This window comes from Ranitomeya imitator, chromosome 3 (assembly GCF_032444005.1).
Source record: "Ranitomeya imitator isolate aRanImi1 chromosome 3, aRanImi1.pri, whole genome shotgun sequence".
Lineage (NCBI taxonomy): Eukaryota > Metazoa > Chordata > Amphibia > Anura > Dendrobatidae > Ranitomeya > Ranitomeya imitator.
The window spans coordinates 651294466-651317811 of NC_091284.1; the positions used below are offsets into that span (position 1 = coordinate 651294466).

The 23346-nt window shown below is 39.9% G+C and overlaps 1 protein-coding gene across 1 annotated transcript in view; it reads right to left on the reverse strand.

The window, feature by feature from the left end:
• VWA8 (von Willebrand factor A domain containing 8) overlaps positions 1-23346 on the reverse strand; it is a 616504-nt gene that overhangs the window by 203309 nt on the left and 389849 nt on the right. Inside the window, exons 26-28 of the mRNA XM_069758217.1 lie at positions 20903-21108; positions 18025-18176; positions 1903-2011 (exon numbers count right to left, since the gene is read on the reverse strand). Coding sequence (XP_069614318.1) covers positions 1903-2011; positions 18025-18176; positions 20903-21108 — 467 coding nt within the window. The remainder of the gene's footprint in view (positions 1-1902; positions 2012-18024; positions 18177-20902; positions 21109-23346) is intronic.

A 23346-nucleotide genomic window follows, 5' to 3' on the forward strand; every position in this document is an offset into this window, starting at 1 on the left:
TATCTATTTTAATCTTATTTAGCCGGTTTCGCACCTCTTCTTGGGTTAGATTGGTGACTCTTAATATAGGGTTTTCATTGTTTCTTGGGATTTCACTTAGCATTTCATTTTCCACCGTGAATACCGTGGAGAAGAAGGTGTTTAATATGTTAGCTTTTTCCTCGTCATCTACAACCATTCTTTCCTCACTATTTTTTAAGGGGCCTACATTTTCAGTTTTTATTCTTTTACTATTGATATAGTTGAAGAACAGTTTGGGATTAGTTTTACTCTCCTTAGCAATGTGCTTCTCTGTTTCCTTTTTGGCAGCTTTAATTAGTTTTTTAGATAAAGTATTTTTCTCCCTATAGTTTTTTAGAGCTTCAATGGTGCCATCCTGCTTAAGTAGTGCAAATGCTTTCTTTTTACTGTTAATTGCCTGTCTTACTTCTTTGTTTAGCCACATTGGGTTTTTCCTATTTCTAGTCCTTTTATTCCCACAAGGTATAAACCGATTACAGTGTCTATTTAGGATGTTCTTAAACATTTCCCATTTATTATCTGTATTCTTATTTCTGAGGATATTGTCCCAGTCTACCAGATTAAGGGCATCTCTAAGCTGGTCAAACTTTGCCTTCCTAAAGTTCAGTGTTTTTGTGACTCCCTGACAAGTCCCCCTAGTGAAAGACAGGTGAAACTGTACAATATTGTGGTCGCTATTTCCTAGATGCCCGACCACCTGCAGATTTGTTATTCTGTCAGGTCTATTAGATAGTATTAGGTCTAAAAGTGCTGCTCCTCTGGTTGGATTCTGCACCAATTGTGAAAGATAATTTTTCTTGGTTATTAGCAGAAACCTGTTGCCTTTATGGGTTTCACAGGTTTCTGTTTCCCAGTTAATATCCGGGTAGTTAAAGTCCCCCATAACCAGGAAGGCAATATCATGCAGTGATCAGTGTAGATCAGCAACGTCCATTTACACAATAGCTAACCAGAAGATAACGATCTAGTCTGCGCCTCTATAAGGAATATTGTGGAGAGAAGGGTGGATTTTCACGCTGTTGATGATCTGAACCTCAGTTTTCTCCACATTATTTCTATCTGGTCTGATGACCTGTGGATATGCAGCAGCTGAGCATCTATGCTTTGAAAACTGTTGTGTGCACACAACCGTACTAGGTTAGCATAACCTTTATAAAACCTAATTTATATACCAGATAAGACCCTACTGCCCTTTTCTTTGCTCCCTAGCTCCTGTACAGTCCTCTACAAGGGATCTAATAAAGCTGCCTAAGGGTGTGCTCCCACAATGTGTTTTTGGTAAATTTTTGATACTTCGGATTTTGGCTGCACTAATAACATAGTGTCTTACAGATCCAGCAAAGTGGATGGGATTTATAGTAATCTCATGCCTACTATATTTTGTTACACAGCGTAAACTGACCTACAGTGTGTATTTGAAATCACAATACGTTAATTTCTCTTGCAATTATGCTGAATTTTATGGGCAGATTTTCCACATACATTAGTTGAGGAAAATCAGCAAGTAAAAAAATACACATGCGTTTTTTTTCCATTTCTGCTGTGGAAACGTACTAAAAAAGAAACTAATCTGCATTATTCTTAGAACAGTACAAACTAAGCATAATCTAACTTTGCACTATTAGTTGACTTGCTTTCTGCAGAAATGTTGTCAAATTTGTATTTACTTTGTTTTTCATACAGTGGTGCAGGTTAGGCTACACCCTTCTTACCAAAGCCTTGGCCCATTGTTGGGCACAACACAGAAAGTGTCTAAAAAAACATAGTAAATATGGTTCCAATCAAGAAATAATTCTGACACAGAGATATGATAAAAACATTTTTCTGTTACTCAAGTCTCAGGTTTTAGAAGAGTAAACAAGAAAATATTAAAAAGATAACCTTTATAAAAAGCTGATGAGTTTCAGTTGGACACAAAAGTTTTCGGCGAGCATTTCCATCCTGGTTCATGGTCCAGTGGCCGGCAAAACTAACATCTGGAAGTGGCAACCTATGGAGGGAAGAAACAAAGGCATTACATAGGAATCAGAGAGCAGACTCACTAAAAGGGACATATGTATGAGTACAGCACTTCAAGACCCTATGGAATGAGACAGTGGGAAATATGCTGCCTATATACTGATCCAACAACATGTGAGGCAGCTGCAGTAGTATCATCTTGTGTGTCCCGCAGCCAAAGAAGGGCAAATCCAATCAGAAGAAAAATCCACACTCCGTCTTCCTTGGATACAATCTTACGGTAATTATTTGTCCATGAGGAAAGACAAAATTAAATGAGGAATGTAATTCTGAAACCCGTCACACCTATTTCACTGTTGCCTTTGCACATAGACTAATAACAAAGATTATATCCAAGGAAGACGGAGTGCCGACTTTTCTTCGATTTACAATAATGAAGTAACAATGTGGACAACAGCATGCAACAATTTGTAACAGAAAATGTTATCTAGCTTTTATTCTGTACAACAAAGTCATTAGTAGAACACACGTGAAAAATTCCCAAGTTAATACATTATAATGGAAGACGTAATTATTACTAGTGATGAGCGAACGTGGTTGGATTTTGTGTTATCCGACCATGCTCAGGTCTTATCCGAGTATCTCGGGCGTGCTCCCCTAACAAACAGGCAATCTCTGCATGTATTGTGGCTGCCTAAGGCTGGTTTCACATTTGCGGTTGTGTCCGCAGCATTTCTGACGCATACATCCGCATGCATCTTGATTTCCTATCTTTACCATTGTAGACGCAGGTCCATGCGTTTGCTTACGCATGCGTTACAGCGCATTACCATCTACGGGAACGCATGCGTACGCATGTCTTTGAGTACGCATGCGCTCGATGCGCTTGGCCCTACCACTTCTTGGACTTGCACTCCAGTGGTAATTATCTTCATGCACTGAACAAATCCTGCTTTCCCCAAGGTCTGATCAGTTACACCATGCTTTAGGCTGGTTCTTATGCATTATCATCATCATTATTTGCCACACCAGACCTTGTTTCTTCATCTGGAAGATTTCTCAGTTCACATTTGCAATTTTGCATGCGGCTGGGTTTATCCTTTTTGCAGTCCTATTCTGATTTTGATAGGGTTAATGCTCCATTTTATACATCAGCACACTTTATGCTCACGGGCATTTCTTTGACATAATTGGGGACGCCCATTTCTTGTCATTCTCAGGCCATGATTTAACGTCATTTGGTTGTCATATATTATATGTTGGTTTCACACGAGATTATTGCACTATACGTGATATTTCTACAGTGCCTTGTGTGTTAGTCATAGCATTAGCAGTGTGTGCACTATATTATATATTGCTTTATACAGGCTGTTTGGTAGGGGTGTTGTGCTTTGTTACATGTTTTTAATTGATTTTATATTCTGTATCTGTCTTTGCTATTGTAATAAAAATGTATACTATTTTCTGGGTATTATGTAGCAGGTGTGCACATTTATATGCATTGGCTTTCTTTCTCTTGGTCTCACCTGCGTACATCGGACTGCGCATGTCCAGGAACTGATTGAGACATGCCCATTGAGACACGCCTACCTGGAAATATCAAACGCATGGGCATACAAAACGCAAACACATGCAAAAACGCATATAAACGTGTGCAAACATTGCGTTTTTTTAACGGTCAAGCGTAATTTGATGTGGATAAAAAAACTGCAGCGTTGCAATGCATTTGCGGTTGCGGACGAAATGCTGCAGGCTCAACCGCAAATGTGAACCTAGCCTGACATGCAGCCACAGGGACTCGAACATATTATTTGAGCATGCCCTAGATACTAGGATTACACGTCCAACCACGTTCGCTCATCACTAATCATTAACCACCTTTTTACAGTAAACCCCAACAAAAAATGTGTTCTAACAATTCACTGATGAAACGAATGAAAATGAGATGTTCCCTGGTGCAGGTAAAAAAAAATAATCAGCTGTATCTGAGTAAGTGATTGAATTGTGTCACATCTTCATGTCCAGACTTGTGACTCTTCTTCACACTCCTATGCTTCATAGGTTTAAATGTGGTTTCCGGATCAGTTAATAATTAGCTAAAGGGAACATGTAACGATATGTTAAACAATACACTGGACAAGCTAGGGATGATTCATGTACATCCATTTTCCTTACCAATGAACAAAAACACAAAAAATAGTATAATTAAATACTGGATAAATTCACTACAAAAACTGTTAATTCTTTTTGTAAATGTATAAAAAAATTATTTTTAAGCTTGTTTTATTAACGATTATACAACATAACAAGGTTACATTATAGAACAAACAGCATTTCTCATTAAAGGGATTGTCCAGTCCAAATCGATAAGTCTGAAGTCACTCTGTGTGACTGTACACTTATGAATCCCCCCAGTGCATGCACGGTGTGCTGCAGGGATTCGCCATTTTCTGAGCAGGGAACGGAGCATATGTATGTGTTATACATACTCCTGACCAGGACCCGTCTAGTGGGTGTGGCCTCGCACCATACTTGTATTGAGCGTATGGAAGCGAGGTTGCGCCCACTGGCCGGGACTATGTATAACACAAACATATCCTCCAGGACTGGCCCAGAAATAGGCAAATCCCTGCAACATACAATGTGTGTGCTGGGTGGGATTTATAAGTCTGCAGTCACACAGTATGACAGGAGACTTATCGATTTGGACCCGACAACCCCTATAATACTGTCTGGCAGAGTTAACCTTGCCCTTAACATACCATGTGTCTAATATCTGATCCAAAAGCGTAAGACAAAATGTTACTAAATATTTAATCAGAGATAAGAATTATCTTGTAAAACCAACAGTTAAAAGTTGTATATCAAAATTACAAAAAACAAAACCATAAGCCAAAGCAAAATAGGAGCTCCAAAACATGGACCGATAAAGTGCCGGAGCAAAAGTAAACACAATAATAGATAAAATATCATTTTTTTTTTAGGTACGAGTCTAAAAAGGTATATTATGTATGTATAGCCAGCACAGAAGACACAAAAATGCATTGGTGGGTGAACTAACGTGGAAATCCCTTAAATGAGGAATCAATAGCACCAATGACAGATTAAATGTATATTCTTGTGGTGTACAAAAAAGGGAAAAGTAAAGTACAGAAACAAGTAAGTGTGTTTCACAAATGCTTATTGAAAGGAAATTTTTGAAAAGTGTGTCGGGTGTGCCTCCATACATTGCATGGACACTTTCATTTTATTTAATTATTTTTTTAAATGTATTATTTTTTTATTTTTTTTTACAGCGAATAGATTTTTTTTTGGCACCTTAATTTGACCTTCTAACTTATGTGCACTTGTTTCTGTACTAACTTTTCCCTTCCCATTCTTCTGTACACCACATAAATATATGTTTATTCAGTCAGTGGTGGCAATAATGCCTCTTTTAATTGATTTCCCTGTTGGTTCACCCACCAATCCATTTTTGTGTCGTGTGTGTTTGCTGTACATACATCATTTACCTTTTAGACTGATACCTAATAAATTATATTTTATGTATCATTGGGTTTACTTTTGGTCCCTCAAAATTACAATACAAAAAATTTCCTGCAGGCCATCTTATTTTTTATACAGTAATTCTTGCCATCATATTTACTATAGACTATTCAATCTTGAGATACCTCTTTTCTATTAGGCATCAATTGATTTTGATGGTCAGGAGAGCTATAGTGCTGTATTATCCTACCCAGTATAAAAAATAAAAAAAAAGATAGAAAACTGACGCACACCAGTTTAGGGGATGGGGGATTTATAACCAGTTCTAATAGGAAACTTACTTTTAGTGGGGGGACAGAAAATATTTAAAAGGGTTCTGAAAAGAAACCCATGTACCGTAATTGCGACATGTAAACTGATGACTATTTTGGGTGTCAGTTACTCCAAATTCCAGTGCTATATCCTCAGAACTAGTGTATTATATGAGATTAAAAAACAGACCCTGTGTCACTTTTGTGTGGATGTGTTAGGCAAGCAGGAAAGCAATTCCAGGGACCAGAGTGGCACGGTCTCTGCAAGACATACATTTTCCATTATTTACATGTTGCTGGGTCCTCTACTTGAGACAAAGAAATTATAATTATCTAGCTTTCAAAGATTTTTATTATAATTAGAATTTTATTATATTTACTCATGGCCTGCAGACTGCTATAGTGAGCATTACGTAGGACAATATTTTTAAATCTAAGTAATGAAATGACTGGGAGTCAATGACATGTAAAGGGTGTCTGATATAAATAAGAAGAATAGAAGAAAAAACGTTATGCTGTGATGGGAACACAAGATTTGGCAGTAGTTTCCAAACTTCTTTAGGCTAGGGAACCCCGAACCTTCCCAAGACCCCACTGAGGGACCATAACCTGTTGTCGATTTGGAAGACAAGGCCACAAGACCACCGTCCTGGTGTCATCCATCACAGGTAACTTTGCACTTTCTTGTAAGTTAGAAAGTGTGCTGCGAGGATGAGCGGTGGTTCTGAAACAGAGCAGGGCACATATAATGCTGCAGAACACCGCTATATAATTACAGAGCAGTGTACTCTTTATTTTCCATGGTGGCATATAAAGATTTACACCATCACTTTTCTCTAAGAAAAAGTGTAAAAAAAAATGTATGATATATATCACTTACTAATTGTACACCATGCACTACAACCATAATAGCACAGGGCATGCGGCTTTTCATATTACTTTCAAACCTCCATTTTGTTACATCTCAGATTATAGGTCGTGGAGTGAATAAATGAACATTGATGAGTCGCATCCTCCAAGCAGCTGCAGGTAACTGTGAAAAACACTCTGTGGAACCTACCACATAACCCAGTCAGGAAACTACTGAAGGCTATATAAGTTAGGGCCCCACTGAGAGGTTCGCCGTGACGTGGCAGTGGGCTTCATACAGTCTGATCACAATGTTACACTAAGAACCTCATGTTCCGTTTTGTACATTTTTGCCTGGCGGCATTGATCAACGTATGGTTTTTTGATGTGTCTTTTTCTACAGTTCTAGCATACTTCATTAACATTTATTCGGGAGTGGAAAGAAACTCAATTTACACAAGCTCATTAATTTTCCATTTGGATTTTTTTATTTTTCATTTTTAGCTTACTGGATTGCATAGTAGCGCAAGTTAACCTATATTATTATTTATAATATATATTATTAACTGCTAGTTAATAGAGTAATAAGAGGAAGGGATAAGGAAACAAAAGTTTAAAGAGGGTCTAAAAAATGATTTTTAAGAAGAAAAGTGCACAACCAACAAATAATAATAATTACCGTATTAAACCCCCCCCCCAGCTATAATAAGTTCAGGAGGTCTGGCTCTTGGCACCACAGAGAAACATTTGTGTGTGTAAAGGACCGTGGTGTTCATGGGAGCGCCACAACCTCTTTAAGCTGTTCATACTAGCCCGTGTTGTACTCTTACCAGTCACCATGCAAGATATTATAGTACTAATCCACTTGAATGTTACAATGTGGCAACACCTTGAACCACGGCTACTAAGCATGCTACAGGCAAGTATGATCCAGCCTGCGAACACATTGAAGAGGCAGCAATTCTGCACAAACGCCAGCTCCTTCAAATCAGTGATGGGCAGTGGCCAAAAGTTGGGCAGCGATCAGGTCTCTTATTAAAGGGAATCTGTCACCCCAAAATTTGTTTATAAGCCAAGGCCACCGGCATCAGGGGCTTATCTACAGTATTCTGTAGATAAGCCCCCGATGTAACCTGAAAGAGAAGAAAAACAGATTATATTATACTCACCCAGGGGCGGTCCCGCTGTGGTCCGGCGCCTCCCATCTTCATACGATGTCGTCCTCTTCTTTGTTTCCTGCTGCAGCTCTGGCGCCGGCGTACTTTATCTGCCTTATTGAGGGCAGAGCAAAGTACTGCAGTGCGCAGGTGCCGGGAAAGGTCAGAGAGGCCTGGCAGGAGCCGCGGCAAGAAGCAAAGAAGAGGACGTCATTGTATGAAGATGGGAGGCGCTGGACCCGGATCCCGAGCGCCCATCGGACCGGACCGCACCGGACCACCCCTGGGTGAGTATAATCTAACATGTTTTTCTTATCTTTCAGGTTACATTGGGGGCTTATCTACAGCATTACAGAATGCTGTAGATAAGCCCTTGATGCCGGTGGCCTTAGCTTATAGGCGAATTTTGGGGTGACAGATTCCTTTTAAGGAAAAGCAATATTGCAAGGACAGACTATCAAGTTTTTGGCATTTTTATATTTGAGAATTGATAAATAGGAACAGGACAAAAATGATAAATAATAATATTTTATAATAAATGAAATATCAGTTTGGATTTTCACATGCTGTTCATTACAAGGCCGGCATGAATAGTTCATAGTTACCAATAAATAATTGAATAGGCTTTATTCAGATATTATGTATAGAGTAATGTCATTTCACTGATTATAATCACAGTCGAGCTGCCCTCAACATTTTCCATCCAGTATTTTTTCCTAATATTAGACATTTTACAAACTCATCATGTATGGTTTGATATGATGTTTATTTGTTTCCGACTGTCATCCTCCTGGTCTCTATTTTCTAGGATTATAAATATGATCTCCTGAAATATAACTTTATTAAGTTTTAACATAGAAAGGTATGACAAGCCATTGTAAAATGGCTGCACTCATTATTTGATGACCTTTCTGGAAGATAGGAATCACAAGGGAATAGCTCATTGTGAATTAACATTTGGAAACGCTAGGCAGCCATTCATGAGTAATACATGCAGCTCAACAACAAAATGGCATTTCTACCACATCTCTCACTTACAGCTGACAGTATGATAAGGCTGGCTTTAAAGGATTTCAGGAAATATAGACGAATGTAAAGATCACAAATTAAATAGACAAAGGCAGATCAACTGATAAGCAGCTTTAGTACAGAAAATGAGGTTTTTACTATGGCCATCAAGTAAGAGCATAATCTGTTGTCTACAGCATATCATATCCATGCCATCTTGGGAGAGACAGGAATAAACAAGTTGAATTTAGACAGTGCACCCCCAAAAAGAAGTGAAGTAACAAGTGACGCAGCTCTCCTCTCTTTTTATAGACAATGCACTGGTTTGAATGTTGATGCAGGGCTATAGCGAGGACAGGAGTGTATATTAATGATCAGCTTAAGATTAACCTGTCAACTTGGCATTTAACAGTTACGTGTAACTGATTTTATTTATATTTTATTGCTGTTCTCAGTTTTATATGATGTAGATATAGGGGATAAATATGTCAATTAACACAAACGCTTGGAATGCATCAAAAATCACAAACATTTGTTCATATTAAGGACTTCTAGGGTTACAAGATAGGCAAGTTTCATCTAATATATAAAGCTGAATGTGTGTGTGTATCTGTGTAATGTGTGTGTGTGTGTGTATGTATGTATGTCCGGGATTGGCATCTGCACCGTCGCAGCTACAGCCACAAAATTTTGCACAGTCACACGTCTGGACCCCGAGAGCGTCATAGGCTATCTTGTGAGGCGAAATTTTAACCCCGCGCGTTCCAATTCACCAAACAATTTTGCCCCTATCTACATAATGGGGAAAAGTGAAAGGAAAAAGTGTTGGAGGCAAATTGACAGCTGCCAGATGTGAACAAGCGGGACTTAAAGAGTGAGAGCGATGGCGCCAAAGAGTATATACCGATCAGTTGCTAAGGTGGGGCCCCGACATGGGATACTCACCACATACGGGGATATGAACACACACACAAAATGCGCCACACACTACCACGTGCTTGAACACATATTACCCTCAGCACACATTACACCACACATACACCAACCTCGCCACATAAAAGTCGAAACACAAAAGTCGCCGCTCAAAACTCGCCACGCGCAAAACTCACCACATGCAAAAACTAGGCTCACGCAAAACTCGCCACAAGTGCAAAACTCACCTCATGGAAAACTCGCCACACGCAAAACTTGCACACGCGGAAAAATTGCCACATGCACAAAAGTTGCAACACATGCAAAAGTTGCCTCACACAAAACTTGCACATACTCAAAAGGCACCACATAAAACTCACCACGGGCAAAACTCGCCATGCACGAAACTTGCTGCACACAACTTGCTACACTAACCTGTCACATGCAACTTGACACACAAAAAGTTGCTACACGCATGTTGCCACACAAAACTCATCTCACAAAAGTCGCTACATGCATGTCACCACACGCAACTCAACACACACAACGTGACAAACGAAACTCGCCCTAAAACACACACAAGTCTGGTATTATCCTTCAAAAATAAAAATCTCATTAATAAGCAGACAAACTACAAGAGCAACAAATGTACCATATAGGAAATACGGCAGCTGTCAGTCACATGACCTGTCTATTATGTGTATGTGTGAGCTAATATATACTGCCAGGGGAGAGGGCTTCCTGTTGGCTGGGGATTTATCAGGCTGCCAATTTAGCTTACAAATACTGAGGTAAAAATACTGAGCAAATAACGTGTGAACGAGGTCTAATACAGGAGGAGATGACATACAGATATATACTATATACGGGGAGATGACACAGGTATATACTATATAGAGGAGGAGATGACATACAGGTACATTCTATATACAGGAGATGACATACAGGTATATACTATATACAGGAGGCGATGACACAGATATATACTATATACAGGGGAGATGACACAGGTATATACTATATACAGGAGGAGATGACATACAGGTATATACTATATATAGGAGATGACATACAGGTATATACTATATACAGGAAAAGATGGCACAGGTATATACTATATACAGGAGCAGATGACCTACAGGTATATACTATATACAGGAGGAGATGACATACAGGTATGTGCTATATATAGATGACATACAGGTATATACTATATACAGGAGGAGATAACATACAGGTATATACTATATACAGGGGAGATGACACACGTATATACTATATACAGGAGGAGATGACACACAGATATATACTATATACAGGGGAGATGACACACAGTTATATACTATATACAGGAGAGATGACACACAGGTATATACTATATAGAGGAGGATATGACATACAGGTACATACTATATACAGGAGGAGAGGACATACAGGTATATACTATATACAGGAAAAGATGGCACAGGTATATACTATATACAGGAGCAGATGACCTACAGGTATATACTATATACAGGAGGAGATGACATACAGGTATATACTATATACAGGAGGAGATGACATACAGGTATGTGCTATATATAGATGACATACAGGTATATACTATATACAGGAGGAGATGACACACAGATATATACTATATACAGGTGAGAACACACAGGTATATACTATATACAGGAAGAGATGACATACAGGTATAAACTATATATAGGAGATGACATACAGGTATATTCTGTATATATGAGGAGATGACATACAGGTATATACTATATACAGGGGAGATGACACACAGCAGGTATATACTATATACAGGGGAGATGACATACAGGTATATACTATATACAGGAGATGACATACAGGTGTATACTACATATAAGGGAGATGACAAACATGTATATACTGAGGTGAAAATGAGAGGTGTGAGGTGAAAATGAAAAGGTGTGAGTGCAAAATGAGAGGAGTGAGGGAAAATAGTGAAGTGATCGGAAAATGACAGACGTGAGGTCGAAATGAGAAGTGTTAAAGGGGAATGAGAGGAGTGAGGGAGAAAATGAGAGGTGTGAGGGAGAAAATGAGAGATGTGAGGGGGAAAATGAAAGATGTGATTGGGAAAATGAGAGGCGTGATGGGAAAATAAAAGAAGTGAGGTGCTATAACTAACCACAGATATTTACTATGCCCACTCAACGCCGGGCTCTTCAGCTAGTTTTAGTATAATATATGAACAGCTGTAATGTGCAGGCTTGACCTTATCTCAAGGAATCAGAATCAGTGGGTGGTATAATATATCTTAAAAGATACCGCACTCTTCTAGGTTATAAAAAAATGGAGGAATATTTAAAAAGGAAATAAATACCTTGATCTGGTATTCTCTTCCTCCTATAAAGATGATGAGACCCACAATAACCAGTCTGGGGGCCCACAATAACCAGGCAACTATGCGTCACACCCCGGATGAAGCCATTCCTGGCGAAACCGGAGTCAGATAGAAAGCTTGAAGTCTGTGCTTTAATCAATTTTTTTTTTTTAGTAAAATAAATTACCTGTGTGGAGTTGCCTTGTTGTTGATAATGTGGGCTCCTGGTCAATTCACATTTACCTTTAAAAGAGCAAGAGTTATTGCCCTATATGTTTTGCCTTTGTATTGTACAACATGTAAGAGTTGCTATTCTGAGTCCAGCTTTATTCTGTTCCTGCGGTCCCTTTGAGGTATTAAATGAGGACTATCCGCTGATCTTTTTAAGGCTTTCTCTACATTGACAAAAACTTGTTGTGGTCTTGTACATGTGGGAAAAAATTCATAACATAGAAAGCATTGTCATTTTTCAGATACAGTTTCAGTGTTTAATACCTAGTAGTCTTATCTAGTCTACCTTAACCAATGCCTTCAGAACTAACCTACTGGACTGTACAGAAAGATGGAGCTGATGCAGTTATACAGACAAAGCAGCTTGTGGGCCACAGAAGCCTTCATAGAAGCCTATCTAATAGCTATAAGCAGTGAATGGAAATCTGGGTCCAGGGAACTATTTGTTTGTCCTTTGACCCTGGTATTTAAAGCTGCTCACAGAAGCCGCATTTTTATAAATATGTATTACAAAGTCTCTAAAGCAAACAAAGTGGTAAAATAAGAGCAATCATTTATGCCAATGTGGACAAGGAAGGGAAAAATAAGGAATAGCAACATCAAGATACATATTTTTCGGACTATAATATGCACTGGACCATAGTAGTGGAATGCAGTGAATATTTATTCCCTTTAGTAGCGGGGGCACGTGACCGCTGGCAGCAGCAGGAAGGCTGCGGCTGACACTTTGCTCACTACTAAAGAGCAATGAATACTCATTGCCCTTCATGCACATAGTCCCAACATGGGAAGCAGTCAGTGTTCCAGCAGCTGCCCTTGGGTTGTAAGTAGCATGACATACCTCCCATACACTGCTTACAAGCATAAAGTAGCTGCTGGAAACAAGATGCTGCGAGGGAGCGCAGGAAGGTAAGTGTAATGTGTGTTTTTTTAAATGTTTCCTGATGGGGCCCTGCATACCAGGATAGGGATGGAGGCCAATCATACCAGGATAATGATGGGGCCATGCATACCAGGATTCTATTAAAGAGAAATTAATATTCACTGCCCTCCATGCCCAGGGGTGTGGAATGCAGTGAAAATGAATTCCTCTTTAGTAGCGGGCAAGGGAGCAAGCTGCAGCCGTGGACTCCTGCCTCCTGTGACCCGCTGTTCCACCACACCCCCACCAAAGCCCGAGCAGGTACATCCAGACTCTAAGACGCACCCCCCCTCCTTTTCCTCCACATTTTTGGAGGAAAAAAGTGCGTCTTATAGTCCAAAAAATAGGGTAATAACAATAGAGCTATTCGTAATAAAGCTGTTCTATTTTTGTGCATCAACTGCAAAGATGATTTATTTTTCTGTTCATGTTGCGTTTTGTACTGGTTTGAAAGTTAAAAATAAGTAAGAGAAGAGTTTGGCCTATACTTATGCTGAGCATTGCTTGTTCGTATCATATTGTTTTTTTAGGACGGAGTGACAAGCGTATAACAGGGCTGAGTGTTATGAGATAAAACATTGCATAGCACTCAGCCCAGTGTTATACTATGGGGCAGCTCAGGTCTGCGATTATTTTCTAATGCCAATTCGGCATGTGAGGACAATCTCAGCATGCTGCAAGTGTATCTGAGAATCAGATCACACGCAACCAATACAAGTCTAGGGTTGTGTGTGAAACATCAGACTACACTTGGTTGTCATCCAAGTGCAGTGCGATTACTGCAAATGCCGGCAATGGAGGAGACGGAAAAATTACTTAATAAAGTGAGGTTATTAAAAACTGAGACACATAGGCTGAAGGCACAAATAAGCACTTAGGAAAATATGAGCACTGCATAAAATATGTATTTAAAGGGAATTTATCACCATGTTTTTGCTACCACACCTCAGAGCATCATGATGTAGGAGCAGAGACCCGGATTCCATCGATGTACCACTTACTGGGCTGCTTGCTGTAGGTTTGATAAAATCCTTGGTTTATCTTCTGCAGATCTAACAGTTTTCTGAATTCCAAGTTCTGTATGCGGTTGTCCACACCACTGATCAGCAGCATTTTGTGCACACTGTGCATAGGCAGAAAGCTGGCAATCAGTCGTGGGGGCAGGGTTATACAGAGCTCATGAATGTAGAGGACGTACATGGCTGCAGATTTACTAGTCGTCTAGTGATAATCTCCTTCTGATAAAACAGTGATTTTTTTTATATAAACTACAGCAAGCAGCTCAGTAAGTGACATATCGCTGGAATCAGGGTCTTTGCCGCTACATCATGCTGCTCTTAGATTAGGTGCCAAAACCTGGTGACAGATTCCTTTTTAACATAGTGTACTAAATTTAGCCCCCAAAAATCTAATTCTAAAAAGTAAAGGATTGTCAAGAGATGACTGAGCACTTAAAAATCAATGATGCCAATTAACATTTCTATTTACCGTATCTGTAGACATTTGGGCTAGGAATTAAGAGGGACTATAACGCAATAAAAAAAAAAATTGACTTTACATACATCATGCATATTTCCCGCTAAAAAGCAGCTCCCAAGGTAGTAAGCTAGCCATAAAATAAAATCACAATAGACTTTACACGTACCATGCATAATTCCCATTAATACGAAGCTCCCAAAGTATTAAGCTAGCCATACACATGAGTTAGCTGTCAACATTCTCTTGTCTCTAAGCTATCCTTTCCGATTGCCCACAGACATGAACGCCTGTCAGTGCTTACGTGTTTTAAGGCGCAGAGGAGAGAAAACCTCTCTAGACGTAGGTTTATCTCCCATAAAAACTAAAACTACAGTGTTAAAACTTCAATTGCCCGATTCTCTTCTTCCCTAAAGTCGTATGCCATGCGAGAGTCCGGAAACATTACTATACACTAGTGCTGCCCGCTGGATACATCAGGCCTTTTGGATGTTCCAGTCCGGCCTGGGAATCAAGACAGCCAGAGGCCTGAAAACACTGGCACATTGGTCACACCATGAAGACACTCTCCCCGGCCGAGCGTCCCGATACCATCGCCATCTGCGTCCTCAGGATGCAAACAGCGGTAAATATAATGGTGCAGGAAGGAGCCACCGGCTTTTTCCACCATTCAGCATGTGCGACAGACAGCAGACGTGATGACATCACTATATTGTATATACAAATACAACTAAGACAGGAGTAGGAGTGCCAGTGAGTATCACATGTGCATGTGTGTGGATTTTGTGTCTGTATAAAGGAGGGCTCTGTGAGGGCTCATGCTGTACAAACGGAGGTTGCTTTGGGGCTCATGCTGTATATATGCGGGCTTTCTGGAGGCTCGTACTGTATATAGGGTGGCTATTTTGAGGATCATTGTATATAGCGGCTACTGTATACAGGGTGCTGCGTGGTAGTTCATAATATATATGGGGGCTCATACTGTATATAGGGGGCTACGTGAGGGCTCAAACTGTATATAGGGGGCCTATTAGAGGCTCATACTATATAAAGGGGTACTGTGATGGGTTTCATCGCGTATATTGGGGGACTGTGTGAGGGCTCACACTGTATGTAGGTGTGTCAGCATACACTACTGTTCAAAAGTTTAGGGTCACCCAGACAATTTTGTGTTTTCCATGAAAACTCATACTTTTATTAATCAAATGAATTGAAAATCTAGTCAAGACAGTGACATGGTTTGAAAAAAAGATTTTTATTTGAAATAATAATTTTCTCCTTCAACCTTTGCTTTCGTCAAAGAATGCTCCCTTTGCAGCAATTACAGCATTGCAGACCTTTGGCATTCTAGCAGTTAATTTGCTGAGGTAATCTGGAGAAATTTCACCCCATGCTTCCAGAAGTCTCTCCCACAAGTTGGTTTGGCTTGATGGACACTTTTTGCGCACCATACTGTCAAGCTGCTCCCACAACAGCTCAATGGGGTTGAGATCTGGTGACTGCGCTGGCCACTCCATTACAGATAGAATACCAGCTGCCTGCTTCTTCCCTAAATAGTTCTTGCATAATTTGGAGGTGGGCTTTGGGTCATTGTCCTGTTGTAGGATGAAATTGGCTCCAATCAAGCGCTGTCCACAGGGTATGGCATGGCGTTGCAAAATGGAGTGATAGCCTTCCTTATTCAATATCCATTTACCTTGTACAAGTCTCCCACTTAACCAGCACCAAAGCAACCCCAGACCATCACATTACCTCCACCATGCTTGACAGATGGCATCAGGCACTCTTCCAGCATCTTTTCAGTTGTTCTGCGTCTCACAAATGTTCTTCTGTGTGATCCAAACACCTCAAACTTGGATTTGTCTGTCCATAACTTTTTTCCAATCTTCCTCTGTCCAAGGTCTGTGTTCTTTTGCCCATATTAATCTTTGCCTTTTATTAGCCAGTCTCAGATATGGCTTTTTCTTTGCCACTCTGCCCTGAAGGCCAGCAACCTGGAGTCACCTCTTCACTGTAGATGTTGACACTGGCATTTTGCATATACTATTTAATGAAGCTGCCAGTTGAGGACCTGTAAGGTGTTGATTTCTCAAGCTACAGATTCTAATGTACTTGTCTTGTTGCTCAGTTGTGCAGCGGGGCCTCCCAGTTCTTTTTCTACTCTGGTTAGAGCCTGTTTGTGCTCTCCTCTGAAGGGAATAGTACACACCGTTGTAGGAAATCTTCAGTTTTTTGGAAATTTCTCGCATGGAATAGCCTTCATTTCTAAGAACAAGAATAGACTGTCGGGTTTCACATGAAAGTTCTTTTTTTTCTGACCATTTGAGAGTTTAACGGAACCAAAAAATGTAATGCTCCTGATTCTAAATAGCTCAAAGGAAGGTCAGGTTTATAGGTTCTATAATCAACCAAACTGTTTTCAGCTGTGGTAACATACTTGCACAAGGGTTTTCATCAAGGGTATTCTAACCATCCATTAGCCTTCTTACACAGTTAGCAAACACAAAGTACCATAAGAATATTGGAGTGATGGTTGTTAGAAATAGGCCTCTATACACCCATGCATTACAAACCAGACGTTTGCAGCTAGAATAGTCATTTACCACATTAACAATGTATAGAGTGTAATTCTGAATCATTTATTGTTAGCTTCATTGGAAAAAACTGCTTTTCTTTAAAAAATAAGGAAATTTCTAAGTGACCCTAAACTTTTGAACGGTAGTGTACTTATGTGATACAATTAATATTACAAAATAAGAATTATAATTAATATGGTAATATTGAGCATAATTAATTTCAGCCTATTGGTTAGGCCCTCCACAACAGTCACATTCTCTCATGGGGTCCATCAGGAAAATAAATTACCGACCCTGCACTAGATGGTTGCTGGATAACCGCCGATTTATGCATGCGGGCCTTTACAGTGGCTTCTAACATCAATCACAAAAATGTATAAAGAAAAGCAAATGCACAAGACGAGAAGCGTAAGATGCATGAATGAAGGAATAACGGAAATTAAAATATTAATATTATTTTCTTAAGTAAAAAGCTGGGCTCCAACCAAGGTCATGCATTCAGGCAATATAGCTAAGAGGTGGTAAAGAAAAACCATTTATAGAAAGTTTTTATTTCACCGACACTTTCTTCAGATATGAAGAAGCACAAAAGCACACACATGAAAAAGCAACAGCTTTGTTTTATTAGAAATAGCTACTAACATTTACAATGACAAGTTATCTGTCCTTTCATATTCTTCATTGATGTATAATATCTGATGACAGTGGACAGTAAAGTTCTAAAAAACAATTTTTATAAAACGTTATTAATCCTTACTCCTTAGCGAGCTGGACACTGGATGGTTTGGCTCCTATTGGGATCCCATGCTTGTGCAAGGAGTTAATCAAGATTTCCCGCATTTCTTGGTTGTAGGAATCAAAATCAAAGACGTTGCGGACAACATTTGCGAGCCCCTCATTGGGAAATTTCTGGTTGGGAATAAACACGAAAAGAAGCATAATATACATTAGATATATAAGAATATATTCTAGGTATCCATTGTACATGTATTTTTGAAATTCTGCTGTGCAATCAGCAGTACAAAGACTGGTAAAGCGGAACGAGGGGAAACGAACATTTTGGGCCTTTTAAAGCAGCATTCTCAGCAAAGGTTTTATCTTAATATATTGCAATTGTTATATTATATAGCACTGTGTACTTACAATTGCTCATTTTGCCTTTCTACCCAGTTAATTCTTCTCTTTTCTCTGCTCTATCTAGAAACAGGAAGCCTCTTTTCCATGCATGAGTCATTCCCTTCTTCAACTCCTGGCCTAGCTTCTCCCTCCTTCCCCCATCATGGACTTTTGCAGTGATGACTCATGCAGGGAAAAGAGACCTCCTGTTTCTACATAGAGCTTAATCTGCTAGTCTGTTTTTAATCAATTGATGTCATAGACCTAATGGAAAAGAGAGAAATTAAGTGGGTAGAAGGGCAAAATGAGCAATTGTAAGTACACCGTATTATATAGTATGATGACTCCAATATATTAAGAGGATGAAAATTTTTTCTTTAGTATATTTCATTTTCTCCTATAAAATCCAATCATAAAAATGGAAAGAATTATAAAATAAAGCTACATGGTGCACGTGCATGCATTGTATACAAAAATAGAAAAGTGCTTGTTTTCCTTTAATGATATTCTATTGCTACTTGCCAAAAAGCAACTTATTTGCATGCTGCACACTTCCATTAGCTCCATCAGAAAGCTTACAAAGTTATCTTCCCTGGAATATACATACAAAGGCAAAAACAATATCTATTTTTTCATAGAATAAGAAATAAATGTATAGAAATAATAATAATTTATGTTGACCAAGCAGGCAACAGCAGCCCATTAATTGCAAGAATTAGATTACAGCTGGAGACATTAATCTACACAGACACCAATTAGTCCAGTTAATTGATGAAACGCGACATGTTTGTATATTTTATTAATCTAGATTTTCACATTTTAAGCTATATTTTTAAATCAATATAAGTGTTTAGTATGCGCATGTGATTTAATTCGTAAGAGTTGCAGGGTCCCTTCAATATATATATATATCAGTAGGTTTTCCTCTGTGTGAAAAGACGAAAACAAGACAAATACAATAGAATATGATTTTACTTGATACTAGCTTCTGTCATTCAGGCGTTTTTTTAGCTGAATAAAAATCACATTACCCTAAAAGAGAAATACAAAAAACCTCCAAGATCACCGCTTTTTTTCTCTCTCTTAGGGCTCATGCAGACTACCGTATTATTGCTCTGAGTGTGATCCAAGAAAACATCAGATCGCACTAGGACCAACATTAGTCTTTCCAAGGAAAAAAATTGAATTGCATTACTACTCTAGAAAATTTAAAAAAAATTGAGAATACTTGGCGCATAAATTGTTGGATATATATGGAGATGTCTACTCTTACAGCAGGATCCTACCTTCTCATAGAGATGTAGGCTTTAGCCTAAGGTTGCGTGTCCACGATCAGGATGGCCGGCGGTTTCGTCGGAGCGGCAAACCCGCTCTGCGCTAAGCCCCGCCCCCTTTCTGGGACGCGATGATGCCGGATGTGTTCATGGCACACATCGGGGATCTTCGCACCCCACCGTAGGGCCCTGTGCTATACCTTGCAGCGACGCAGCGTCGCCGCAAGGTATACGGACATACTGCGATCTTAAAAGACGCGCAGCATGTCCAGAGTCGCAGGGCCGCCGCGTGCGTGTTACCACGCATAGTGGAGATGGGATTTCATTAAATCCCCTCCACTATGCTGTAACATCTGGACGCTGCGTGTTTGACGCTGCGTCTCTATGCAGCGTCAAACACGCAGCGTTTACTGCACGTGGAAACATACCCTAAGAAAGGATTCATACAGGCAGGTTCCCAGCAACAAGAATCGCCTTATCGTGGCAGCCGGATATACATGAATTGAACAATTTATGCGCTGAGTATTCTCAATTTTCTAATTTTCTAGAGCAGTAATGCAATTCAAATTTCGTATATTTCATGTTTGCATGCCATAGTGCTACAGAGTGCTACTTTATTTGTTTGTGGAAAACATCAGGCTGCACTCGGGTGATCTCTGAGTGGAATCCGAATTTCATGGACCAACAATGAAGAAATTTCTTTTCTCCATGTTGTCCTCATCCGAGAGTATAGTAATGCACTATGATCACACTCTGATCAGAGTGTGATCTGCATAATTGACCCGATTCTCTCGGATGAGAGAATATACGCTGCTGTGACCCTGGCCTTAGGTGCAGTGTTGTCCTATACAGTTAAAACTAACCAAATTGTCAGATATTTCCACATTTACCCATAACTGATTCTAGTGTGTAGATTTTGTAAGATATTGTAATATTGAGCTTTGCAGCCTCTATTCAGTAGTGTTCATTTACGCAGACATGTGAAATGTTCAAATGAATTATTACTTTTACATTTTAAAGTATTTATGAAAAATGCAAAAAAAAAATTAATAGGACAATACACAAGTTATAACACATCTTAGAACATCCGACCCACTGGGACCATCTGGTTACAATATTGAGGGATATTTGGTATTTTCATATAACAGGAAGTTAATGTTTCATATGTGAAGGACATAGTCATACATCATTATAATTCATGCATTGGAATGGTGTATAGATGGGAGTACTAAAATTTACATTTACCTCCAGGTGTTTCACAATATTAACAACTTCTCTGGTGGAATACGGATATGAGATAATTCCTTGGTCTGCCATACTTCTAAGCTCTCCGAAGGCAGCTACAAGTTTTTGCAATATGGCTTCAGGCACATTGGGCCCATATTGTCTTAGCATGGCAAGTTCAGACTGGGGCACGGGATTATCCACTGCGTGGCAACTGAAGATATCCCCTGCAAGAGAAGACCCATTACACCATCTCACAGGACAGCCGTAGGACTGCTATACTAAGCTGTATGTGCAATAAAACAGAACATGACTTTCTCCACATCTAGAAAATCCTCTATACAAACTTTTTGATTTGCTAGGAAAAGAGGTGTACCCCAAAGGCACCGGGGCGTGATTTGACATGAAAGAGGGCGTGTCCTAAATCGTGCTATCAAGTGTTTAAATTGCACCACGGTTTGGCATAACTTACTGAACCCAATTCGGACAACTAATAGTGAAGACAAGACAGTCTAAAGATGAGGCAAACTAATAATCTATGGCTAACATGGGACAAAATCTAAAAAAAAACATAAGAGAAAAAGAAACAGCCTTACCAACACCAGGTCAGATTACCAATGCACTATCAAGATGCAGGAGAACCCATGATAAAAGAGGGGGCAGCACAGGAGCAAAATACTGGCCTAAACTGCCACTCACAAACCTACCATACATAGTGGGGGTAGCTGTAGTATTAACCCCTTAAGGACCAAGCCACTTTATAGGTTAATGACTACACTTTGAAAGGATAAAGAGCTAGCACTCGACAGATAGGTAGAGTTTCTTGATGGTGCTAGTGCACGGGATCCAGAGACCCTCAATAACTGGAAAAAAGTAAAACACTGCACTCATCCAGTTCAATTTTGCTAAAGTGAAAAAAGTTTATTGCAGACGTGAAGGCAGAAAACAGTGAGGCAACAAGTTTGACGTTTCGGCCACTCAGTGGCCTTGTTCACAAATGGTGCTGTAACAAAGAGATAAACAACAGTGTATGAACATAACATATACATAGTAATAAAAATATATATACAAAACTATTTACACAGAAGATATAGGTACTGGAACCCATGTCATAACCTGTAGAAGGAGGAAAAACGGTTCTAGTGATCCTGCAACCAATAGTAAACCCGGAGGATAAGAAGAAAGGAGGTAGGGTTTAAAGAGGATAAGATCTCTACAAGCGGGAGGATCTGGTAAGAGATTCATAAACATACCCTTTAGGAACTGTTTGTGACACGTCAAGTAAGAACAAGGATAAAGTAATATGTAGCCAAGTAAGGGTAGTCCGGCTGTGGCCTATATGGAATGAACACAAGAGGCTGTCGACAAAGAAGTAGATGGTGCAATCAAACAACAATCAGTAAAATAAAAATGTATAGAGCCATATGAGGTTGGAATAATGTATATATGTATATATATAGGAGAGAGTAATTACCCAAATGGCAGATAAAGCTTGTCTTATTATTCAATAGTCGGAAGCTGTAGTGCAGTCCAGCGATAAATTTGAGACATCTGTCAAAAGGTCAGGTTGGCTGTAATATATATAGTATAGGGATGTATACTCTATATAAGTTCAAGGATAGACCAGTAAAACAAGTAAATCAGCCAAGTTGCTACCTGGATTGTTAAGTTGGCTCATATGTGGCCCTGCAGACTCGAGGGTTCCAGCAAAGAGAATAGGGTGAGGCAGGGAATATTAGAATCCCTTCATGCCGTGTCAGTCATCTTAGTAAGGACCTACGTGCCTATAGAGGGTATGAGCAGGGATACAAAGCGTCATGTAAAGTCTAGAGTCCGACCCAGGGTACTTATCTTAAAAGACCAGATGTAGTCTCACAGTCATTGGTGGTGCAATGGAGGCGCGGTCCGGGGTCGCAATGTCCGCAGTTGGAGGTACCGTGGGAAGCGCCGACACAGGCAGTGTCTAGGCGGTGAGAGCGGCGGTAACTGGACTCCAAGGCGTGGAGTTTTAAGCTGGCCACAGCCGGTCACGTGACCGGAAAGGGAAGAGCCCGCCCGCACCTGCGCACTAGCCTAAACGAGGACTATGTTACAGGCGCCTGCGTGTGAGGCTTGTGTTGCCGGCGTTTGCGCGTTGATAGGGAGAACCGGCGCCTGCGCAGAGCGTTGTCCTAGAGGGCACAGCGCAGAGGGATGTGTGCTTGCGCATGAGAACTATAGGGGCCGAATATGCCGGGCGCAACAGCGCTGCGGAGGAGAGCCACTCTAAGTCCAAAATGTCTCTGGGGAGCCAGGGGCTAGATCAATCCATGGCAATAGAGATTAGCTAGGCACTGGTATAGGAGAACTAGGAAGAGAGGAGCGTAATAATCCTATTGGAGGACCTCGGCATGTAGTATACCTATATGAGCATGAGGTGGTAGTATGTATCCTGTGTAGTAGGTGACATACGACTGGAGGAAAAA